The sequence below is a fragment of the Mustela putorius genome, unplaced genomic scaffold (assembly GCF_011764305.1).
Source record: "Mustela putorius furo isolate JIRA1106 unplaced genomic scaffold, ASM1176430v1.1 tig00003834_pilon_pilon_pilon, whole genome shotgun sequence".
NCBI lineage: Eukaryota > Metazoa > Chordata > Mammalia > Carnivora > Mustelidae > Mustela > Mustela putorius.
In genome coordinates this window covers 26,383,337-26,409,428 of record NW_025421987.1, presented here as the reverse complement: position 1 = coordinate 26,409,428, position 26,092 = coordinate 26,383,337, and the positions used below count along the sequence as shown (strand labels likewise).

Here is a 26,092-nt window from a genome sequence, read left to right as displayed (position 1 = left end):
AGGCTAAGATTTAGAACACAAATCAGAAAGAGTACAAAATCAACCACAGAAAGAGGGAGGAAGGAGTGGAAAGAATGATAAAGTGTTAGGAACAAGCCCAATATTATCACCACCATCACCAACTTAAACTTAAAGGCAGCTATGTATGCTGTGTCCCAGACAAGGCACTGTGAATAATACAGGAGCAAACTCATATCTGTGGCAACCCAAGGCATCACCTGCTAGGTAGTTTTTTGAATGCTTCTCTGTAGAGAGAGAGAAAGCAGCAAAAGGAAGCCATCATGGCTGTCGTTAGCCCAGGTAGGCCTTAAAAGATCAGGGAGATGTCCACCTAAAACTCAGTCAGCTAATGACCTGAAGTCTCAATCTGATGAAAGACTGGGCTAGGGATTTTTTTGGATGTGTATGTTTTTGTTTTGTTTTTGGCATAGTAGCAATCGAAATGAAAAGTCTGAAAAAGAGAAAATGTTAAAATAGTGATCTGAGGGATCTTTTTCAAATAATTAAGAACCTCATTCAGAGTATGTAAGGGGGTAAGAACACAAAAAGAAGAATAAGCTCCTTAGTGTAGCAGTGTATTCGCAGTTTTTTTAAAGCTCCTTCTTTATAGCTGTAACATATTCAAAGCAAGGCAAAAAAAAATCCATTTGGGTAGATATTTTTATTAATATGAAAATTAAAATGGGGGGTGGAGAGGCATCAGATCAATGGTGTTAAATGAACATACATCATCCAATGGTTCTTTCTACAGAAAGCTCCTTAACTGACAATAGAGCACTAAAGAGATAACACATAAATCAGTTTCTAAGTAATTAGAACAGATTATATGTGCTATCTCTATCATCACTTCCATGTTCTGATTTCCTCTCTCAGGCCTAAACTGAGCACTTTTCAAGTCCGCACCTGGCCCTTTGATTGGGTGTGGAGTCTTTTCTAACCCAGATTCTATGGTCTCAAAATGAAAATACTCTCCTTATAGCCTTACTCTCAAAGCTCTGTGCCTGTGAGCTCTCAACGTGGCCTTTTTCTGGTCTGAAACCACACCTTTCAGCAATTTTTCTTTCTAGGGACATTGGGTCCCACTCAGTGTCTTTGTTTTTTTTTCCCTGTTTTTAAGAAAGAGTGAGATTTGCCCCAACCCCTGTCCCTCTGTCCAATTTGAGGGTTTCACAGGCTCCTGTAAGGATCCTGTTTTTCTGCTAAAGGCTCACAAGCTCCTTATAATTAACAGGTCATTTGACTATTTTCACCTTACTATTTCACTTCCTGTAATCCCTGGGGATCCAAACAAAATTGTTCAGATAATGCAAAGTCCTGACTCACGGTGCCCCATTTTTACAATATATTCCTCTGACACCAGCTAAAACCTCCTCTGTCACTTCATGCCCCAATTCTTGTTTCACAATGAAGGAAAGCAGTAACTCAGCTTGCTGGATCTGGACCCATTTATGGTGTCTCTAAATGATCTCAGTGATGATGACAGGATCTTCAATAATAAGGATATAAAGCAGACACAGATGTACACTCATACTCAGCTAGCAGATGCCAAAAAAAGTGTTACTGTTCTTCTAGATCTTGCTGACCAAGTCAAATGAATGGAGCATTACATTATGACTATGGTATGCTGTAGCTGTAATTTTTTAAAGAACTTCTGACTTGTGAGAGAAATAAAAGGAAGTAGCATACATTGAATAAAAAAGACTGGTCATAGCTATTTTTATGAGTGCTCCTAAAAATCAGACTAAACAGTGAAAAGTCCCATTGAAAAAGGGAGTAGAGCAAAGAAACATAAATTACAAGCCTGATTATCAAGAACCTATCTCAGCCTAAGGAAGCTTTCCAAAAAATTGCATATAATTACTCTGCAAACTGTTTAGAGCTCTGTGGTTATTTAACTATGAATGTAGCTGCTATCAATGCAATGTGACAATTAAAATTATATACTAATAAGAGTTGCTGAAAGACATGGTAGAATATAATCATAACCACACTATTAAAGTCTAGCCATGAGAGCAGATACAAAAATGAATAAATCAGCATAATGTACATAGTTTCTGCTTTAGTGATTAACATTTAAGTCAGGAAGAAAACATAATGTATTAAACTAGTTCTGAAAGAATAAAAGCAAATATAGAAACTGAGGCCCATCAAAGTGAAGTTACACACTTAGGACTAGAATGAACAATATTTCATATATCCTAAGAAAAGATCAAATAGAATTTGGTATATCACACCATGTGTTTGTTGATGGGAAACTACTATAAGGTATAACCAGAGCTATGAAAAGTATACAGGTTTCCAGGTTTTGACAGAAAAAGGGAAACTGACAAATAACAAGCATGTTATCTTGCACATGGTAGGTCATCACTGTAACGGCTTCATAAAGATCTGAAATTAATTAAATGTCAGCTGACTTGCATAGCACTGTGGATCGATGCATTTTAAAAACCAGGCAATTCAGTGGTTTCCATGACCTTATATCAAATTATGGTTTCAAACAAAACACAGTGTTTTAGGGAGACAGTTTTGTCATTTAGGATTTTTCTAAGAACTGAGAGAGAGGTATTGAAGGCAGAGGATCTTCTATCTATCCAAGGTAGGGAACAAACAACTAATTTTATTAATGATGGAAACACTGGAGCAGTGACTAGGTCTGTGAATCTGGATGAAGTGAAGGGCTCACTCACTGCAGAAGCTGACAACCCAAACTAGAGGCTTTTCCAGAGAAAGACGTAATTGTCATTTATACTTCAACTGTCTATCCTCGAGAGAAATGGTTCTCAAAGTGTGGTCCCTTTCAAGAGCTCTGCAAGTTCAAAGTTATTTTTACAGTATCACTATCTTTTTCACTCTCATTCTCTTACAAGTGTACAAGGAGTTTTCCAGAGACTACATGATGTTTTGTGATGTCACTGTTCTGACAGGTTACAGAATGTATGAAAAAGAACTGAGACCAGCTGTCCTCAGTTAAGCCAGACACTGGAATTTGCAGAAACAGGAAACAATGCAACACTTCCCACTTAGTTTTTTGGTTTGAAAAAGTTATTTTTCATAAAACATGTTGGTATACAATGGGTTATTATTTTTAATGAATAAATACACAAACATTAAAAAAATCTTAGTCTGAGTTTCTAATATAGTCAATATTGAAAAATATAAGTCATATAATCAAAGCTCTTTAGAGTCATCAATAATTTTTAAAAGTATAAATGAGTCATGAGACCAAGAAGTTTGAGAACTACTGCTCTGGAATCTTTACTGAATTGCACTGGAACTATCTGCTCATTCTTCCCCGACAGCCTACAGATGCTTTGAGAACAGGAATGAACCCTCCCCTGTTCATCTCAGTATAGCTCCAGTACTAACTACAGTCCTTTGTTGTTTGCAAATTAAATGAACAAGTCTTGCCATATTCATAACATCAAAAACTTAAATTCAAGATCCACATAATAAATACAGTGGAGTACGTATCTCCTAAAAATGACAGGTGAGAAGGTAAGCAGACTCTGAGGTTGTTCTCTACTTACTTCTTCAGCTAACAGAAGCAACATAATGCCATTAATGGCTTGTGGAATTGGTTTTATTTCTTTTTTTTTAATTTTTTATTTTTAATAAACATATATATATATTTTTAAAGATTTTATTTATTTGTGAGAGAGAGAGAGAGCGCACAGGCAGACAGAGTGGCAGAGGGAGAAGCAGGCTCCCTGCGGAGCAAGGAGCCCGATGCGGGACTCCATCCCAGGACGCTGGGATCATGACCTGAGCCGAAGGCAGCTGCTTAACCAACTGAGCCACCCAGGCGTCCCATAAACATATATTTTTATCCCCAGGGGTACAGGTCTGTGAATCACCAGGTTTACACACTTCACAGAACTCACCAAAGCACATATTCTCCCCAATGTCCATAATCCTACCCCCTTCTCCCAAACCCCCTCCCCCCAGCAACCCTCAGTTTGTTTTGTGAGATTAAGAGTCACTTATGGTTTGTTGGTTTTATTTCTTGATAATCACCGTACATTTATTTATATGGGCCAGGTGTCAAAAAAAAAAAAAAAAAAAAACTGGAAAAGAATCTGGAAAAATAGAAACAATTGATATATTAGGGTGGTCAGATTATAGATGAATATTTCCTTTCCAATTTCATTTACTGTTGCTGATTAATGTTACTTGTGTAATATATTTGTCCAGCAGAGCTCTGGACTCTAACGAAAAAATAAAAGAACTGCTCCTTTGTTTGCAGAGATGAAATAACCAAAGGAGAGTGAGGGGCTTGAGGTGGACATTTATCACCAATCTCTCTTGTCAACCAAGCAAGCACATACAGTTCTAATGCAGGAATCTGAAAGAAGAGATGTTGCAAAAGTCTTAATTCTTTCTGAAAACACCAATGGGAAAACCATTTATACCTCATTTTCTTAAACACTTGAAACCATGCACAGAGTAAACACTACAGCATCTTCTTTTAAAAAAGGAATAAAATTATTCAGGGCAATACTACAATATTTCCAGAGGAAGGTATATTTGTTCATTCCTTCATTCATTCAAAAAACACTCATTTGGGTAAACAAATAAAACAAACACTTCATACCCTTCACATGTAAGGGGCTTTGTGGCAGACATATTTGTAGAAGAAACAAATGAATCAGACATGTGCCCAATTCTTAAGAGGCTTATATTTTAGTAGGGTTCATTGTAATGCAGATAAGACAAAATCAAAAGTGTTAAAAATGATAAATTATAATGGGTATCAACATTAGAACATTTTAGACAAACCATCTGTTTCATATGTGTTATCAATAATACTTCATTTGGTGTCTCACATAGAGGAGACAAGATATAGTCACACATGTGTGCTGACATATGTGTATGTAAATAAAAACTAAAAAGACCCTCTGAATGTGTAATTTGTAATAAAGAACCAACCTTATGGTTAGTACCAAAGAACATTCAAGATGACAGATGTGATATTTTTTAAAAAACAAGGAACTGGTATTGCACATAACAACAGTGATAAACCACAATAAGTTATAACAGTTCTAAGCCATAACAGAAACTAAAGAAAAGCTGTAATGAGACACTGCTTTAAGCTAGTTTGGATTTAACTACCTCCATTTGTGTCCATAAAACCAGCTTCCACAACTTGTTTTTATTGGACAGGATTCGGTGACTATTCCTATAATCCTGTGCTATCAGTACTTGAACATGAATGTAAGTACTCCAAGACAATAATCTTCGAGACTGGGGTACACCTACCCTGAGGGTACACAAAGACTTTCCAAAGAAAGTGTCTGTGCTCCCAGCTCTGCACCAATCCTTTCAAAACAGTCTTCCAACTTAAAATTTTACCAAATGCATCTTCCTGGGCTGGAAACTTATCTGGAGCACACCGCAGACACAGGGACAACTACAGAAAGACTTACGCCTCAGAGTCCCATGAAAGCAGCACAGCAACAGCTTCAGAACCACTGGGGGAAGCAGTGCTTGTTTCTTTCTCTGGGAACAACTCAGGGCAAGCTGCTGTGCCTTATCCCTTTTAGGAGTAAAATGGTGACCAAAGAGATACGTATTTACACATTTACCTAAGTTGAGAAATGAAGTCAGACTATTCCTGAATATCTGATTTAGGTGACTGGTTTGCCAAGGGTGACGTTTTAGATTTTAGATTATATGGCAAATGTTAATATATATCTTCTGCAGTTATTTAAACCTTGAGTACAAATTTGTAGATGGCAGCTTTAAAATGTGTTTTTTTTTAAATTTTTAAAGATTTTATTTATTTATTTGACAGAGAGAGAGAGAGAGAGAGAGAGATCACAAGTAGGCAGGGAGGCAGGCAGAGAGAGAGAGGGAAGCAGGCTCTCCGCTGAGCAGAGACCTTGATGTGGGGCTTGATCCCAGGACCCTGAGACCATGACCTGAGCTGAAGGCAGAGGCTTAATTCACTGAGCCACCCAGGTGCCCCTAAAATGTGTTTTTAAAAGTCATTTTAGAATAAACTATCAGAAAATCCTTTTAGAACTATCAGAAAGATCAATTAAGGAAACAGTCCCATTTTATAATAGCAACAAAATGAATAAAATGAAAAAAATACTTAGAAATAAATCTAACCAAGGAGGTAAAAAAAAATCTGCAGTGAAAAATGTGAAACACTGATTAAATAAACTGAAGAAGACATGGAAATAAATAAATGGAAATAAATGGAAAAATATTCCATGTTCACAGATTATAAGGATTAGTATTACTTTACAAAGCAATCTACAGATTCAAGGTAATCTCTATCAAAATCTCTATGGCATTTTTCACAGAAAAAAAAAAAATCCTAAAATATGTATGTAAACAAAAAGACCCTGAATAGCCAAAGCAATCTTGAGAAAGAAAAACAAAACTGGGAGCATCATGAACACTGATTTCAACTATATCACAAAACTACAGCAAATAAAACAGTACAGTACTTGCATAAAAAGTAGACACAGACATCAATGGAACAGAAAAGAGAATCGAGAAAAAAAAACCTAATATGGCCAATTAAATTTTAACAAAGGAGCCAAGAATACACAGCAGGGAAAGGACCTCTTCAAAAAATGGTTCTGAAAAAACTGGATATTCACATATATAAGATTAAACTGGACCACTATTTTATTTTATTTTATTTTTTTTTTTTTTTTAAAGATTTATTTATTTATTTATTGGACAAAGAGATCACAAGTAGACAGAGAGGCAGGCAGAGAGAGAGAGAGAGAGAGAGAGAAGCAGACTCCCTGCTGAGCAGAGAGCCCGATGTGGGACTCGATCCCAGGACCCTGAGATCATGACCTGAGCCGAAGGCAGCGGCTTAACCCACTGAGCCACCCAGGCACCCTGGACCACTATTTTATATAACACACAAAAATCAACTGGAAATGGATTAAAGATTTGAATGTAAGACCTGAAACTATAAAACTCCTAGAAGAAAATAGTGGGTAATCTCCTCCCTATCGGTCTTAGCAATGTTTTTTGAATTTTATGCCAAGAGAAAGGAAATGAAAGACCTGTACTCCAAAACTATAAAAGATTGATAGAAGAAATAGAAGATGACACAAAAAATGGAAAGAGATATTCCATGCTTATGAACTGGAAGAACCAATATTGTTAAAAAGTCCGTACTGAGACACTTGGGTGGCTCCATCAGTTAAGCATCTGTATTTGGCTCAGGTCACAATCCCAGGTTCTGGGATCAAGTCCTGCCTATCAGGCTCCTTGTTCAGTCAGGAGCTTCTTTCTCTTTCTGCTTGCCTCTCCCTCGCTTGTGCTAGCATTCTCTCTCTCTCTTTGACAAATAAATAAATAAATTCTTTACAACAACAAAAAAAAGTTCGTACAGCCCAAAGCAATCTACAGATTTAATGCAATCCCTACCAAACACCAACACTTTTCACAGAATTAATACCACAATTTGTATGGAGTCACAAAAGACCCTGACCAGCCATAGTAATCTCGAGAAGTAACAATAGAGCTGGAGGTATCACAATCCCAGATTCCAAGATCTACTACAAAGCTATAGTAATCAAAACAGTATGACACTGGCACAAAAACAGATACACAGATCAGTGGAACAGAATAGGCCAAGAAATAAACCCATACTTACATATGGTCAGTTAATCTATGACAAAGGAGGCAAGAATACATAATGGAAAAAAGAGTCTCTTCAATAAATGGTGCTGGGAAAACTGGACAACTTATGCAAAAGAATGAGATTGGACCATTCTTTTATACCATACACAAAAATGGAACTCAAAATGGATTAAAGACCTAAATGTGAGACATGAAACCATAAAACTCCTAGAAGAAAACATGGGTAGTAATTTCTCTGACATCAGCCATAAAACATTTTTCTAGATATGTCTCCTCGGGCAAGGGAAGAAAAGAGAAAAACAAACATTGAAACTCTGTCAAATAAAAAGCTTCTATACAGCAAGGAAAACTGTCAACAAAACAAAAAGGAAACCTATGGAATGGGAGAAGATACTTGCAAATGATATTTCCAATAAGGGGTTAATATCTAAAACATATAAGGAACTCATACAACTCAACAGCAAAAAAACCCCCAAATATATTAAAAAATGGGCAAGGAACCTGAACAGACATTTTCCCAAAGAAGACATACATATAGCTAGCAGGTATATGAAAAGGTGCTCGACCTCACTAGTCATCAGGGAAATGAAAATGAAATATCACCTCACATCTTATCTACTGTCAAAAAGATAAGAGGTAACAAGTGTTAGCAAGGATGTGAAGAAAAGGGAACTCCTGTACACTGTTGGTGGGAATGTAAATGGAACCATGGAATGCAATATGGAGGTTCTTCAAGAAATCTTTAAAAACTACCCTTATGATCTAGCAATCCCACTTCTGGGTATATATCCTGAAAGGTAATGAAATCACCAGCTCTGAAGAGATATCTCAACTCTCATGTTCACTGCAGCATTATTCACAATAGCCAAAGTATGGAAACAGCTGAAGTGTCTGACAATAGATGAAGAGATAAAGAAAATGTGATGAGATGGAATATTATTCAGCTTTAAAAAAAGAAAGAAATCCTGCTATTTGCAACAGCAAAGAGAATCTGGAGGGCCCTACACTAACTGAAATAAGCCAGACAGAGAAAGACAAATATTGCATGGTATCACTTACATGGGGATCTTAAAAAAAAAAAAAAAAAAAAAGCTGATCTTTATATAAACAGAAAGTAGAGAGGTGGTTGCCAGGATGGGGGCGGGGGCAGAAAACAGGAAGAAGGTGGTAAAAGGGTATAAACTTTTAGTTATAAAGATGAATAAGTTCTGTGGATCTAATATATAACATGGTGACTACAGCTGATAATCCTGTATTGTATAAGTGAAATTTGTTAAGAGAGTAGAACTTCAGCATTCTCACACACACAAAAAGTGAATATGTGAGGTGATGAATATGTTAACTTGGAATCCTTTCACAATATATACACGTATATATGTATGTGTGTGTGTATATATATATATATATCAAATCATGTTATAGAATTTATATATTTTATAGTTTTGTCAATTATACCTCAATAAGCTGAGAAAAGGTAGATAATATTTGCTAAATGAAGTGCTATGACTACACCATATATGAACAAACTAGTTGTACATAATAAAATTATTTTAGGAGATAGAAGAGCAAACATTTAGAAACCACTGCCCTATGAGATATGAACTAAAGAGAATTCAAACACAATGATTAAGATAATTTTTCTTTGGGTTGATAGTTTCTCCAACACAGAGAATGTTTCTTGAAAAAAACAGTGTATGTGGACCAGGGTGAGGTAATAGTTTGTGTTCTTTCCTGGAGAGATAGTGTGGCATTGGGCTTTATACCTTCCTGACATTCCTGAGCTTCAATTTTCATGGTGATCCAAATGAACCTTAAACTGTGAGAAGCACTGGTAAAGAAGAGGCCATTTGTAGGAAAGATATAATCACCAGATATATAAGCAACTCAGGTGGGAACTTTTTGATGCACCTGCTTAACTAAAGCTGAGTAAGGCAAAATAATGAAGAGTTTAACCCTAATGATAGACTGACATATATAAATGTCCCTAAGCACACAACTCACTGTCCTCAACTAGGGAGTTTGTTGCCCCAGGAAGCACTGGGCAACGAAAGTCCAGAAACATTTTTGGTTGTCACAAATGGGGAGAGGAAGGCTACTACTGGCATCTAGTGAGTTGATACCAAAGATGCTGCTAAACATCTTAAAATGCACAGCACAGCCCCCACAACAAAAAATCATTTGACTCAAAATGCCAATAGTGCTGACTATAGAGAAACCCTAGCATAGATTATGCAAACATCCCTACTTAAAGGTGTGTTAACTGGAATTGTTCATGAAAAAAGGAGCAATAATTTGACTACACAGCTCTGAGGGGATAAATTTTATATCTGGGCATTCTGCATCTCAGGGTCTATGCAGCTTTCAAGACTATGTGTACCTTGGCTAAAAGCTCTCAAAATCATTTTTCTGCTATTTCTAGCAAACTCAAGAGTCAATGATAATCTGTATTAGCATATAAAATCAGTCAGGATCACTGCCTAAAACCTGTTACTATGTGAAGCAAAATAATGGAGACAGAAAATTAAGGTACTATTTCATTTAAAACCTAATCCAACTGAAGAAGAAAGCAGGTATAGGGCCCTTAACTCCATACCCTCCTTAGCAAAAGACACCAATAGTCTATACCTTCATTTTCCACGTCCACAATCCCTTGTTTGCAATTTCAAAAAGCTAATAACTATGCAATATTCTTTTCTAAATTGTGGATGCACTTCTTACCTGAACTCATCATCTGGCAGCAAAGTCTGAATAGAGGCGAGGCTATTCATTATCTTAATTACCCCACTTAGTGTAACTATTCACAGGGTTCACTGCAGAAGTATTCAGAGGTTTGCTTAGGAGGTGGCGCCACAGGATTTGCTGGAGCTGTATATATGATAGATGCTCCTTACTGCCCTTCTAAAATTTGAAAAGCTGTAACTTTGAAAACATTTGGCTTCAAAAGTTTTATATACATGATTTATGGACCTCAAATGACTAAAATCCAGTCAACAGCAAATATTTGCTGAAAGTATTCATATACATTTGAAGAAAGAAAAGACACGCACATACACAAATCCCTACATTAGTAATTAGCAGTATGACAATCAGTTTATTTAGGGCACTGTGTAAAAGTCAGGCTTGCAGCTTCAAATCCTACAAAGTCCTGCTAACTCTGCATAGAAATGCCTTTCTTCAAGTCCATAAACTAACCTCAAACTCAAATTCAGCCTTCTTGGTAAAAAGCAAGAACAGTGAATGATTTAGGGTAAGCCCCTTGACTATACCAGAAGTGCTAGCTCCTGAGTTGATGGTTGGGAGTATAACTCTTTCTGCATATAAACTCTTACTTCCCTCCCAGACAGGCCTTACCTGACCAGCCTGTTGACTGTCTTATGGTGTGCTCATGGGACTGGCCCACAGAAATAGCAGGTTGTTAGGAAATAAGTAATAAGGAATTACTGAGAGCAAATGTACTAAAATTGTCAGTTTTATATGCCTACCTTATAGGATGGGGGATTGGGAACAAAAGGGGATGCCAGCTGATTTCCAGAAACCATCAAAAAGATACTTGGCCTTGGAACCATGGTGGAAAAAGATGCATCATGCTTGTTGCCAAAAACAGTGAACGCAATAGAAACAATTCAAACTTCTTCATCATCTTTTTTTGCCAGTTATAGCTCTGCCAAGGCTCACTAATCACCATTCAGTTCTTATGCTTTTTTCATTACACTGTCAAATAATCTTCCCTCTTTTATATCCTAAGAAAATACATGTCCTTCTCCTGAAAATGAAATAGCACATTGTATTATTCAATAAGTTGAAAACAAATCCTGAAAAGTTTTTGTGAAACTGTTCTCTAATAAAACTCTAAGAACTATGATGTAAAGCACGGAAAATATTTTACTGCAGTTATACTCAGTACATTGTTAATTATTCTAATGCTAAGGTAGGAGGAAGAAGCACTTTGCCAAAATTTTTATAACTTTCACCACCAAAGCAGTTTGCCTGTGGACGTATCTACCAGTGCGTTGTGAAGTCTCATGACCATTCAGGAAGGAGGTGCCATCTTTCTCTTCTCAGGTGTCTCAAATAGGGAGTGGGAAAGGGCCAGAGGCCACAGGCAAACCTCCTTCTAAGACTGTGGATGAGATCATCATCAACCCCACCCCAGCATCCAGCTCAGCTTCTTAAGATTTTCACAGGCTCCAGCCCTCAGACCAGCCTCCTATCAGGTTCTCAAAACAGGAAAAAAATAAGTGGATCATCCCCACAAAAAAAAAAAAGGGGGGGGGGAATTCTTACATTATACTATTATTTTAAACATGTTCCTGTTATGTAGTATAATCAAGGGAAAGAGCAGATTAGGATCTCAAGAATGACTTTTCCAAGAAGACTATTCTAAATTAGTTTCCTTTTAAAATGTCCTTACAAATCCTTAAACAATTTTCAAAAAGAAAGTTTTATGGCAAGGATTAAACATATACATTACATAATTAACTCATTCCTAATAGAAAAGATAGAGTAAAATATTGTGAGCTCTCTGTGCTTTATCAGAAAACAAACTTTTCACCATGACAAGTCCTTTAGTTCAGTTCTTCAGGGATTCCACTCTATTTTAGCTTCTGTATAAAAGTACTGCAAAGCTGTAATTACATTCTCTGTAATCAGCCCATTCCCAGTGTAATCAAGAGTGCCACAAATTTCAAGTTATGATCTCATTGCTGAGGAGGAAAATGTGTGGAAGAGACAATTTATACTACATGTAAAATGACATTGTGTTACGCCAACAAATTTAAAACATTAAAGAAAAAAGTAATATTATAACAGAATCATCATTTACAAGGGAACTATTATGTTCCTGATAGTTTTTTTTTTTTTTTAAGATTTTACTGATTTATTTGACAGGCAGAGAGAGATCACAAGTAGGCAGAGAGGCAGGCAGAGAGAGAGGAGGAAGCAGGCTCCCTGTTGAGCAGAGAGCCTGACGTGGAACTCGATCCCAGGACCCTGAGATCATGACCTGAGCCGAAGTCAGAGGCTTAACCCACTGAGCCACCCAGGCGCCCCCTGACAGTTTTTCTTCCATCATTTCTACCATCTGACTAATCAACTCTTTCCTATTAAACCCTGTACTCTTGCCGTAAGGTATGACAACTCAACCCCTTCAGATGCCTTTCAATTCCCTTCATTCAACTGCCAGTCACTATGGGGATAAAGATATATGTGAGGTGAATGGTTCCTGGCACAATGTTATGCTAATGCAAACCATATTTTAATTGGCAGAAAGGTCCATCAGTGAAGTGTATAATTTCTAAGCATTGTGAATAAAATTTCATCTCAATAAAGAATCAAGAAATTGAGTATCAAATGTAATGTGCCACATATTATAAAGGTTCAGGCAAAACATTTTATAAATGTAACCATAGCCACATTAATGAGAAAGGACAAGAGCAATAGCTGACACTTACCAAATCTTTACTTTGTGCCAGCACTATAAGAATCTTAGACAAATTATCTCATTTAATTTTCACAAATGGCCAGTGAAGTAATACAATTATTGCCTCCATTTTTCATATCAGGAAGCTGAAGCTCAAGGATGTTAAATAACTGCCCAGGTTAATTAGCTGGTAGAATACAGCCAGTATTGAAGCCAGGTCACCTTGAAACTCCGTTTTTTACAGCTTTCAGGCTAGACTGTCTACTGATTGTATTACACAAGCAATTTAAACAAAGTATTTTTACCTTTACTCTTCCACCAAGGCTCCTGGTGAACTACAACTATTACCAATCAACAAGGGGTGGGGGGAGAGGGAGTAGTGAAAGTAAAAAAGCAAGATAACTGCTTATCAAGATTCTCCTCTCCAATCAAATTCAGGAATTCCTTTCCATATTCTGTATAGCTGATCAATCTTTTAAAATTATACAATTTTTTAATGACAGCTGATAAGTTACTAAAGCACCAATCACAAAATAGAATGCATTCTTCTATTTTTCAGATTAAAGAAGTTGATTGACCAAGAAACCAAGTCCCAGGAGAAGAAGGAGCAAGAAAAGGAAAAGAGGGTCACCGCCCTGAAACAGGAGCTGACCAAACTGAAGTCTTTTGCTTTGATGGTGGTGGACGAACAACAAAGGCTGACGGCACAGCTTGCCCTTCAAAGACAGAAAATCCAAGACCTAACCACAAGCGCAAAGGAAACACATGCTAAACTAGCCCTCGCTGAAACTCGAGTTCGGGAAGAAGAGCAGAAAGCAACCAGACTAGAGAAAGAACTGCAAACACAGACCACAAAGTTTGACCAGAACTAAGAAACAATTATGGCAAAGCTCACCAATGAGGACAGCCAAAATCGTCAGCTTCGACAAAAGCTGGCAGCACTTAGCCGGCAAATTGATGAGTTAGAAGAGACAAACAGGTCTTTACGAAAAGCAGAAGAGGAGCTGCAAGATATAAGAGAAAAAATCAACAAGGGAGAATATGGAAACTGTGGTATCATGGCTGAGGTGGAGGAGCTCAGGAAACGTGTGCTAGAAATGGAAGGGAAGGATGAAGAACTCATAAAAATGGAGGAGCAGTGCAGAGATCTCAATAAGAGGCTCGAAAAGGAAACATCTCAGAGTAAAGACTTCAAACTTGAGGTTGAAAAGCTCAATAAAAGAATTATGGCTCTGGACAAATTAGAAGATGCCTTCAACAAAAGCAAACAAGAATGTTACTCTCTGAAATGCAATTTAGAAAAAGAAAGGATGACCACAAAGCAGTTGTCTCAAGAACTGGAGAGTTTAAAAGTAAGAATCAAAGAGCTAGAAGCCATTGAAAGTCGGCTGGAAAAGACAGAATTCACCCTAAAAGAGGACTTAACTAAACTGAAAACATTAACTGTGATGCTGGTAGATGAAAGGAAAACAATGAGTGAAAAATTAAAGCAAACTGAAGATAAGTTACAAGCTGCTGCTTCTCAGCTTCAAATGGAGCAAAATAAAGTAGCAACAGTTACTGAGAAGTTAATTGAGGAAACAAAAAGGGCACTGAAGTCCAAAACTGATGTGGAAGAAAAAATGTACAGTGTCACCAAGGAGAGAGATGATCTAAAGAACAAACTAAAAGCAGAAGAAGAGAAAGGAAATGATCTCCTATCCAAAGTTAATCTATTGAAAAATAGGCTTCAATCATTGGAAGCAATTGAGAAAGATTTCCTAAAAAACAAATTAAATCAAGATTCTAGTAAGTCCACAACAGCATTACACCAAGAAAACAATAAGATTAAAGAACTCTCTCAAGAAGTGGAAAGACTGAGACTGAAGTTAAAGGATATGAAAGCCATTGAGGATGACCTTATGAAAACAGAAGATGAGTATGAGACTCTAGAACGAAGGTATGCTAATGAGCGAGATAAAGCTCAATTTTTATCTGAAGAGCTGGAACATGTTAAAATGGAACTTGAAAAGTACAAGTTAGCAGAAAAGACAGAGTCCAGCCATGAAGAGTGGCTTTTCAAAAGGCTTCAAGAAGAAGAAGCGAAGTCAGGGCACCTCTCAAGAGAAGTAGATGCACTGAAAGAGAAAATTCATGAATACATGGCAACTGAGGACCTCATATGTCATCTCCAGGGAGATCATTCGGTTCTACAAAAGAAACTCAATCAACAAGAAAACAGGAACAAAGATTTAGGAAGAGAGATTGAAAACCTCACTAAAGAGTTAGAGAGGTACCGGCATTTTAGTAAGAGCCTCAGGCCTAGTCTCAATGGAAGAATCACCTCTGACCCTCAAGTATTTTCTAAAGAAGTTCAGACAGAAGTAGCAGACAATGAGCCGCCCGATTACAAGAGTCTCATTCCTCTGGAACGAGCAGTCATCAATGGTCAGTTGTATGAAGAGAGTGAAGACCAGGAGGAGGACCCTAATGAGGAATCTGTGCTGTCCTTAAAATGCAATTCATCTTCTCCCTGTCCTGTTAACAGGAAGCTATGGATTCCTTGGATGAAATCGAAGGAGAGCCATCCTCAGAATGGAAAAATACAAACTAAACCCAATGGCAATTTCATGCAACCTGGAGATCTAGTCCTAAGCCACACGCCTGGGCAGCCACTTCATATAAAAGTTACTCCAGACCATATTCAAAACACAGCCACTCTTGAAATCACAAGTCCAACTACAGAGAGTGCTCACTCTTATACAAGCACTGCAGTGATACCAAACTGTGGCACCCCAAAGCAAAGGATAACCATCCTCCAAAATGCCTCCATAACACCGGTGAAATCCAAAATTTCTGCTGAAGGCCTCATGAATATAGAGCAAAATATGTCCCCAATTACTACGGCAACCTTTGCCAGAGCGCAGACCCCAGAGTCTTGTGGTTCTATAACTCCAGAAAGGACAATGTCACCTATTCAGGTTTTGGCTGTGACTGGTTCAGCAGGCTCTCCTGAGCAGGGACGTTCCCCAGAGCCAATAGAAATCAGTGCCAAGCATGCAATTTTCAGAGTCTCCCCTGACCGGCAATCATCGTGGCAGTTTCAACGTTCAAACAGCAACAGTTCAAGTGTGATAACTACTGAGGATAATAAAATCCACATTCACTTAGGAAGTCCTTACATGCAAGCTGTAGCCAGCCCCGTGAGACCTGCCAGCCCTTCAACGCCACCACAGGATAACCGAACTCAAGGCTTAACTAATGGGGCACTAAACAAAACAACCAATAAAGTCACCAGCAGTATTACTATTACACCAACAGCCACACCTCTTCCTCGACAATCACAAATTACAGTAAGTAATATATATAACTGACGACTCTCACCCTCATCCAGTCTATAGTGATATTGTTGCAAGGAACTCAATCCTTTTTAATTATCCCTCCACATCCCCCAAAAGACTGACTGAACTTGTTCTTTGGGAAGGTTTGTGCATGAACTATCCAAGAGTATCTGAAACTAACTAAGTGTTGCCTGCAATAGTCATATCAAGTGTGCACTTACTGTATATCTTTTCATTTACATACCTGTATGGAAAATATTTAGTCTACACTTGTATAAATACATTTTTATGTATTTCATTTTCCATAACTCACATTAATTTCACTGCAACTTGTCTTGATGAAATACCTTAACATTTTAAAGCAGTAAATAATGTTATTTTTACCATTGCTTGCTGAATTTATTTTTTTTTTTGGTCATTTTGTGTTATATTTTTGCATGTATAATAGAATTTTACTTTCTGTTCATAAGGTCTATTAATTCTTCCTTAAAAACAAGTAGGACCGACTTCCCACCTCCCATTATAGTCAGCTTCTGATCACATGTTATTAGAGGAAGAGGAAGTGGTTGAAATAAATAAAATTTATGTTTCTTTGATTTTAAAGTGAACTGTAAGATCTCTCAGGGGCAAACTTAACTTCCAGTATCAGATGTATTTCAGTATCCCTGGTGCCCGGCAAAGTGCTTAGCACATATTAAGAACTTAATAAATGTTTACTGACACTAAGTGAATAAAATATTAAATAATTTGCTTTTATGAGCACATATAAGCTGATGGTGAAAGTAAAAATGAAATGTGACAGGAAGCCAGAAAAAGCACATTTGAAAACACAAGTTACCTTGATAATCAAGAGTTAACTGTATTTCTACTACAGGTGAAAACCCCCATAACGTATGTATTTGCATCTAAATATGAAATAAGCCACTATGATATATGCCCTTGAACACTGCTTCAAAGCAAAAATGTCATTCTTATTTTTCTTTCCTATCTCTTTTCTAAAATAGTTTGGATGATTTAAGGTAGATGCTTCCCACCTTGCTTGTAAATCAGCTATATTCAGAAGCTTACAATATAATTGCATTTCTCCCTACCTCTAAACAAGCAAATAAAAGCCAAAGATAGTTTTAAATACAAGTTATAGAAAAGGCATTTTTTTAAAAAAAATCATACATTATGTTAGTCGAGGAAAATTTAGACAAAAATTCAGACAAAATAGTTCATTACCAGTTTCCCTTTTTCCAACCTCATAAATGTTAATTTCTTTTGGTCAATTTTACTGCCAGCTACTAATTTTAAACACAATTCATTTAGACACCCAGGCAAACTGAAAATCTTGAGAAGTAAAAGAAATCTTCCACAATTATCCTCCTTTTCCCTGCAAAATCAATTTCATGATAGGAAAGCGAAGATTTGTTGACAGAAACACTTCCATGGTGATGAACTGCAACACCAATGCTGTGGGCTTGCATCATCATTAAATAAATTTGGATGAAAGCTGAGGCTGGTGATGAATGAGAAAGCTTCTGTTTAAACACATTTATCTTGGGAATCGGCAGTGACCCAACTGTATTACAAAATACATGATGGTCTAAAGGTTTTTCAAAACGATTTTTATTTATTTATTTTAAAAGGTTTTGTTTATTTGAGAAAGAGAGAGAGAATGAAGAGGGGGGGCTGGAAAGAGGCAGAGGGAGAAGGAGAAACAGAATCCTTACTGAGCAGGGCTCTACCCTAGGATCCTGAGATTAGGATCTGAGCCCAAGGCAGATGCTTAACCAACTGAACCACATAGTTGCCCCAAAACTATTTTTATTTTTAAGTCACCGTGGGCTAGAATTTTAGAGGAAACTACATACTTAATTTAGCATTTTTCAAAGTAGACATTGATAATGCTATTGCATAAGATGACATTGTATAATAGTAGACATTGATAATGCTATTGCATAAGATGCCACCCAGCTGCTGAGGGGAGATCCATTCCTGGCTCACCTGTTAACTAACAGGGTTTGAAAAGCTCTGGGCTCTTCAATAGTTCAACCCTTTTGTAAGGATTCAATTTCTCATGTGAGCCAGAATAATTCTCTACAATAAAGTTAACACCATGGGATCTGTGCTCCATGATTACAATGCAAATTCTCATTTCATCACCTGCTCTAGGTATTTACTATAAATAGGCATCCCAAGTGATTAATGTTACTAGAAGTTTATTGGACTTTCAAGGAACTGAACCTCTTTAGAGGTTCCTCTACTGGGAGGGTTACTTCAGTATAATAATTCACATCACCATCAGAATTTAGGAACATTGTCATATTAATAACATATATAGATTATTAAAAGTGTTACTAATTAAAATTTATGGTAAGGACAGCACCATTTCTGGGGGGGAAAAAAGCATCTTCCCCTTTCCATAAAATCACACATTAAAAAGGAGCATCTTCCCATCACACATTCTAGACTTTTGGTCCTTAATTTCAAAATTAATTTTTTACTTAGTTTTTTCTAAAGATTTTATTTATTTATTTGACAGAGAGAGTGAGCACAAGGAGGGGAAGCAGGCTCCCCACTGAGCAGGGAGCTGGACATGGGGCTCAATCCCAGGACACTGGGATTGTGACCTGAGCTGAAGGCAGATGCTTAATCCAGGTACCCCTCAAAATTAAATTTTTATATCCTGTATATGTTTGAAAGGTTATAGAACTTTCTTTTTCATTTGTATATAATCACAGAAAAACCTTGAAAGCTAGGAAGGAGGAAGGAAGTGACATTGGAAAATCTTCAGATGAGATATGTAAGGGTGGAAATTTGTTTTCTTGAAAGAAGGAGGCCAATGAGAGACTCACAGAAGACAGTTTTTATATACATCTGATAAAATATCTTTCATTTTATATGAAGTCCCAGCTTCAGAACCAATTTTCATTTTTACTCAGTCCCCTATCTCTTTAAATTTTTAAGTTGCAGCATCCTTCCACAGATTTAAATGATTTTCCATATTCTTCTGTCCTTTTAAGAACAAAGGCAAAATTTCCCCTAAGGATGCCTCTGTTCCCTGGGGGCAATGGCAAAAATAAAATCATCACCCTTACTAGGACAATGTGAATTACTATAGTTGGAACTTTACATATAAGGGAAGGTCTCTGTACATTCAAGATAATGACAGGATTACATAAATATACTCAGAAGGTCTCCACAACTATAGTTCACAATGCCAAGACATTAAGACAAATATTCATGACACCCAAAGGATAAAAATTAGGTTGCACTATAAGATGGTCATAAAAGGGGTATTTCATTAAAAACTTTTTTAAACTTGGAGCCTAAGCATTTAATGATCTTTAATGAATTAGAATTCCGGACAAAAACACGTTTTTGGTAGCTTCTTTGATCCTGAATCTTTACAGAGTGAGTCTCCTTTGAAACTTATTAGATAAAGGCAGGGAACGATCTTTATAACAACATTCTATTTCCCTAAGCCTTGGTTTCTGTTATTGTTTTGCCCTCCAAAAATCATTTTGCTTTGCAATCCTAAGAAAAAACAATCAGGCAAAAATGTATGCCCCAAACATTAAGATCTGTGTTTCTCAAAGTAAAATCCAAGATACATGTATGAGAATCTCGATGGTAGGGTAGGACCCGGGAAGCTGCACAAATACCTCTGCTGATTAGTATGTATTCTAAAGTAGGAATTCCACTGTTTTAGAAATTTCCACATTGATAAACATTAGCAAACGTGTTCTGACAGTAGCCCTGCTCTATCAGAATGAATTATACCAGTCCAAAAAATTGTGACTATTCTGCTTTCTAGTGGCTGGCATAACAAACAGAAAGCTCATTTCCCAGATTTTCTTTTTACTCAGAAGAAAAGCTTAATAAAAACTACCATTTATAAGGTGGAAAAGTTCCTACTTTTACAACTGTACCAAAGCATAGATGCCTGAATCTTTAGCTGAGCAGTAGCAGGCTGTCTGGCACCTACAAGATGTTCTTCCCTCAGATCCAGGGCCCCCCAAAGGCCTACAGCATTTCTTGGGAATGGTCCAGAAACACACTAAAGACAGCAGTTTGGATGAACCAAAACAAAGGACTCCATTCACCTTAGGCCACAGTGGAGCAAATGCCAAGAAAGAGCAAAGAAGATAAGTGGTTCAATAAAGTCCCCAATCTCAAACCTCCTCTAATTCATTTTCATTTAGATTGAACTCCAAATCCCTTCCTTTCCAATGGATGGACCCTTCCACTGTGCAGTGAAATATATCAAAGCAGGCATGCCCTCAAGGCAATACTGTAGGGTAAGGAATCCTTAGGGAGTCCAACCAGTTAAGTACTTTATCATTTGATAATGAATTTTAACCCTGTTCATATGGTAGCATATATAAATTTGTCAACATTCCATCAGAACACTAGTTTTTATACTTAAAATGGTGGCATAGGGACACCTGGGTGGCTCAGTCGATTAAGCGTCTGCCTTTGGCTCAGGTCATGATCCAAGGGCCTGGGATCAAGTCCCGAGTCAGGGTCCTTGCTCAGCAGGCAACCTGCTTCTCCCTCTGCCTACCACCCCCCCTGCTTGTGCATGCTCTCTCTCTCCCTGACAAATAAATAAATAAAAACCTTTTAAAAAAAATGGTGCCATAAAAATGTACTCTGGGCTACAGTCAGCTATCCTAGGTATAATCTTCTTTACTTGTAGCTTCATTTTAAAATTTCACTTTTTTTTAAAAAATAAAATTATTGATCAAGAAAAATAAAATTTGTCTGATGAAGGCAATTTTTGAAAGCTTTTTTAGCTTTCTTATTTTAGTAAGTTCCTTTCCCCCCCATAGCCAAATGGTCATGTATGATATTTTTGTAATATCATCTAGGATTTTTTTTTTGCCTCTGAGTTCTATTTTGCTTTTGAAGGCCTAGTCATCTTTGCATAACTAACAGTGTATACAGGCTCTAAAGACCTACAAAGGCTGTTTCACTTTGCATCCTCTAGGCCTCTGGAAAGGTGGAATGGGTTCCCTAAGTGACATGCCACTCATATACCTCAGTGACACGCATTGTGTGTTTTCTTCAAAGCACCACATGGACACAACTGGTTAATCTACTGACCATGACATACCAAACTGCCTACCTTCTACCTGACACGGGGGCAGGTAGGGAGATAAAAGATTCACTCACCCTGAAGAGTTTATTATTCTGAGCAAAGGAAGAGACGAGAAAGAAAAGAGGAGTAGATAATATTTAATCAAGTGCAAACTAAATTCACACAGTAAACTAGAGATTAAGCAGGACTACTGTAGATTAACAAGGCTTCATAGAGCAAATGAGGCTTGAAATAGGTCAAAGAAAGATTTAGAGAAGTGGAGGGATGGGGTCAGAGGGAATATTTGAAGCCAGCAAACAAGTTCAGGTTCCAGTTCATGCCCTTCCCAGCCAACTATGGGGCCCTAGAAAAGTTACTTAATTTTTGTGAAATAAAGAGAACTGGACTTGGTGATCTCTAAGATCATATCTAGTTCTAACTTCCAGTGATTTCTGAATTCTCTCCCTTTTTAAATTGCTTAAAATTCCTTTGGGAAATAAGGCAGGGCATAAATAAACCGATTATCTGCAGAGTTTCCTTTCAGAAATTAAATTTCTGGGGCGCCGGGCTGATTCAATCAGTTAAGTGGCTGCCTTCAGCTCACATCATGATCCTAGGTTCCTGGGATCGAACCCTGCATTGGGCTCTCTACTCAGTGGAGAGCCTGCTTCTCCCTCTCCCTCTGCCTCCCACTCTGCCTACTTGTGCTCTCTCTCTCTGTCAAATAAACAAATTAATAAATAAATCTTTAAAAAAAAAAAAGAAATTAAATTTCTTCTTCCTCATTTTCCTACTTGTAGGTGTCCTAACTACTAGATGGTCTCCAAAGATGTCTTTTCTTCTTCTTCTTTTTTTTTTTTTTAAAGATTTTGTTCATTCACTTGAGAGAGAGAGATAGCACAAGCAATGAGAGGCAGAGGGAAAGGGAGAAGCAGACTCCCCACTGAGCTGGGAGCCTGAAGTGGGGTTTGATCTGGAAATCATGACCCGAGCAGGAGGCAGCTGCTTAACCATCTGCGCCACCCAGGTGCCCTGTGTTTTCTATGAATTAGTCTTTTAGTCTTCAACATACCAGCTCTTTTCTTATTAGAGCAAACCTTCTCAACCTCAGGACTATTGACAGTTTGGATCTGATGATTCTTCGTTGTAGAGGGATGTTCTATGCACTCCAGGATGTCTAGGAGCATTCTTGGCTTCTACCAACCAGATGCCAAGCAGCATCCTCCAACTGTGACAAACAAAAATGGCTCCTGATGGCCAAATGTTCTCTGGGGGGTAAAATCACCTCCATTTGAGAACCACTGCAATAGAGAGATGGACTAACTAACTATAAGCCAGTTCCTTTTTTACAGGACTTGCTGGTGGGAAAAAAATCTAGCAGCTCATTTGAAAATTACGTCTGTTATATAGAGATGAAAATCTTGAATCTGACTAAACATAAGCCTCAAAGCAACTTTAAAAATCTGCACTGAAGACTTGAGTTACATAAGGATTGTTTCCACTAATTTGACAGACTGGCCCAAAGCATGTGTGTATTTGATATTTATTTTTGTGTTAATATATTGTACCTTTGTTTCTTTCAATACCATATTATAAACTTGAGTTTTCCGATGAGCTTTGCATTTCTCACATGCCTTCAAGAGAAGTAAAGTGTAGAGAACCAATCATGTTTGCCTAAGTGGGTGAAAAGTCAGTTTTAGGAGGATGCCCATGATCTTAAGAGATAACCCTTCACTGTTCAGCCCTTTCCAAAGAGTCCTCTATGAGAAGTTTCAATTCTCTCTGTAGTAGCTTATAACCACTAGAGGCACAAATGTCTTCTATTAGAATACAAGCTTTATTCATTCTTCAACAAATCAGCTACAAGAATGAACCAACCAACATTTATAAAGCTCCTAATATTACTCATTGCTGTATAAGGCAGTTATGCAAGTGTCTAGGGTGGGAACTGAAGACTACCTTAAAAGGTAATTAAGATCATAACATAGGGAAGGGATTCTATAGATAGTAAGTACTATAGGAATTTGGAGGAGGAGCCCATTACTATAGGGGCAAGGTTTGGGGGTTAGGTTTCAGAAACAGATGAGAGATGAGGAAGAATATGATAAAGAGAGGATAAGAGGTGTTCCAGGGAAATGCCTACAAGAGCAGAGATGTGATGGCAGATAGAAAAGGAAAAAAAAACCAATGTTCATGGAATAAAGAGCAGCACAGTATGGCTGCAGATGAGAGGGCTAGAGCAGGGGGTAAGACTTGAAGGGTTTGGTCCTGTTAGATTCTGAAGGGCCTTGAATATAATGTTAGGGAGCATTCTATCACACCTCAGAGAAGTGAGATAATGGAAACAACTAATTCTTTATACACTTATTTCACAACAACCCTATAAAGTAGGTATCTTCACAATTTTAGAGATAAAAAAATTTTAATTGTGAGATGTAAGGAAAATTGCTTCAGGTTGTTCTGTTAGTATGTGATAAGAATGAGACATTATAACACAAATCTTGTCCATTCTCTTTCCATAGAAACATACTGAGAAGCTACCGCAGTGTAAGTGGAAAGCACAATAAATTGCATTTGAACCTCTCCATTACCTCAACTTACAGGTTGCCTAACATTACATCCTTGTCTCAAAAGTCTGCCACTTTAGCCAGAACACTTGGAGTGTCCCTAAATATGCACAGGACTTTCCCCTACCTCCTCCCCACTGTTCTACATGGATAATTTTCTCTTCTCTCATCAAGTGACTCACACTGAAAAGTCTGGCTCAAGCCTTACCTTTTCTGAAAACTTCCATGATCACCACAGTCCAGAGGGATCTGATTCCCCATCCAACTCCTCCCATTTCCCTGAGGTTACTGTTAGGGGAATAAGTAATTATGAATGTGAGAGGCCACACCTTACATAAATGGGCAGGCATGGGGAAGACGGACTTGGGGATGTGCTGTGGATAGGACATGGGAGAAAGCAAGAGCAAGGAGAAGCACAGTTTCTCATCATCAGGAAAATGTCAGGCATGCAGAAAGAGCGTGGAGTATGAGGTACCTGCAAAGCAACAGAAGTGAACAAAAATGATCCACAGAGGAAGCATCACAACCATGCACATCAAAGCTCATAAGAAAGTAGGTGCCTTGATAGTCTGAATAGTGATCCAACACTTCCAGAAAACACAATCAAAAGATCAAAGTCTAGCCACTGTAGATAAGCACCACCAACTTAGCCCAGAGGTAGTGGGACTTCTGCTATCACAGAAGACTAGAAAATCTTCCTGGATGGTATACCCTAGTTTAGGATTTCCATTTCTCAAGCAACATGATATCTTAAAAGGAAAGAATGATGATCCCAGAATCATCTTAAAGGAAAAAAAAAAAAAAAAAGGGAAGAAGATGCGCTATTTATCCTCCCAGGTCAGTGGGAAAAGTATTAGGGTTCAACCTTGTCAGTCTCTAAATTCCGCTTCCAATTCAGGATTAAATCACTGTAAACCACAAATAAAATTGACATTTTAGAGAAAGTCTTCAAGTTGGTCTTCAATGTATCTCTTGTAAACAATTAAATACGTAAAAATACTTGCTTCGATGCAGCCACTCTTCAAACAACCTACAATTCCTCAAGAACAAATTACAGCCCTTCATTATTAGTGAGCTGACTGCTCACTGCTTCCTCCTTCTCTTAAAAAGAACTATCCCTTTTCTGTTCTTTGCCTTTTAATGCTGTTCTTACGTGAATTCATTGATATTAGGCTTCAGAAAATTACAGTTTTATAGAAAGAGGAGTTAATTGTGCAATAAAAATAGTGACAGATCCCCAAAAGGCCCATAACATAAACATTTAAACACCTAACAATACCTTCAGAGTAACAAGGAGAGGGTCAAAGGGTAACATCTCAGTGAAAAAGGATGACACCTCTCATAGTGACAGGAACAGGCAACACGATTCTTTTTATATACAACTTTTTTTCTAATTATAAGATTAATACATATTTATTATAAAAATTTTGGAAAATATAAATGTCAGGGCTGCTGATTTTAGCTTCTAAGAAGGGTAATGAAAGGACGAGGGAGAACAATGGACAATTATTACTATTTTAATAGGCTAACCTATCAACTATGGCCCTATTCCAGGTTTTCTCAGACTGCCAATGAGGAAGGAAGTGTGCTGGGGGTGAGGGGGGAGCATCCTGTAATTACTGAACGCCCATGTGCCTAAGACTCGCAGATCCCCCCACAGAATATAAGTTTACGTAATCTGTCTGCTCAGTCTAGAGACAATGGCAGAGGGGCCAGCCTGGTCACTGGAGGACAGGGACAGGATTTCCCTTCCCCCTGCTAGCTAATCAGTGCCTGGATAACAATTCAGTCACGATGCATCCTTCAAGAACTGGGAAGAAATGCCTCCAGTAGGGCGCTGCTCTCAGAACTAGTTACATTCTTATCAGAAAGATTGGTGGCCTTGTGGAGGGGCAGAGCAGGATGGAGGGTGGTGGGGATGGGCATGCGAGCACAGAATAGGGCCCAATAAAACTCACTTCTCAGGCTCTGGGAAAGGAATATAAAATTATCTGTCGCAGAAGAGATTGGCCTGTGAAAAGGAATTACATTTTTCCCTTAGGTTCTCAGCCACTTGAATGGTATTGACAATTTCTCTCATGATGATTCTTAAAACAAGCTCTCA

General features: G+C 37.7%; 2 protein-coding genes across 3 annotated transcripts in view; one reads left to right on the top strand and one right to left on the bottom strand.

The window, feature by feature from the left end:
* CMSS1 (cms1 ribosomal small subunit homolog) overlaps positions 1-26,092 on the bottom strand; it is a 383,251-nt gene that overhangs the window by 339,544 nt on the left and 17,615 nt on the right. The window lies entirely within an intron of this gene.
* FILIP1L (filamin A interacting protein 1 like) overlaps positions 1-26,092 on the top strand; it is a 307,303-nt gene that overhangs the window by 270,422 nt on the left and 10,789 nt on the right. Inside the window, 1 exon segment of the mRNA XM_045088258.1 lies at positions 13,593-16,365. Coding sequence (XP_044944193.1) covers positions 13,593-16,365 — 2,773 coding nt within the window.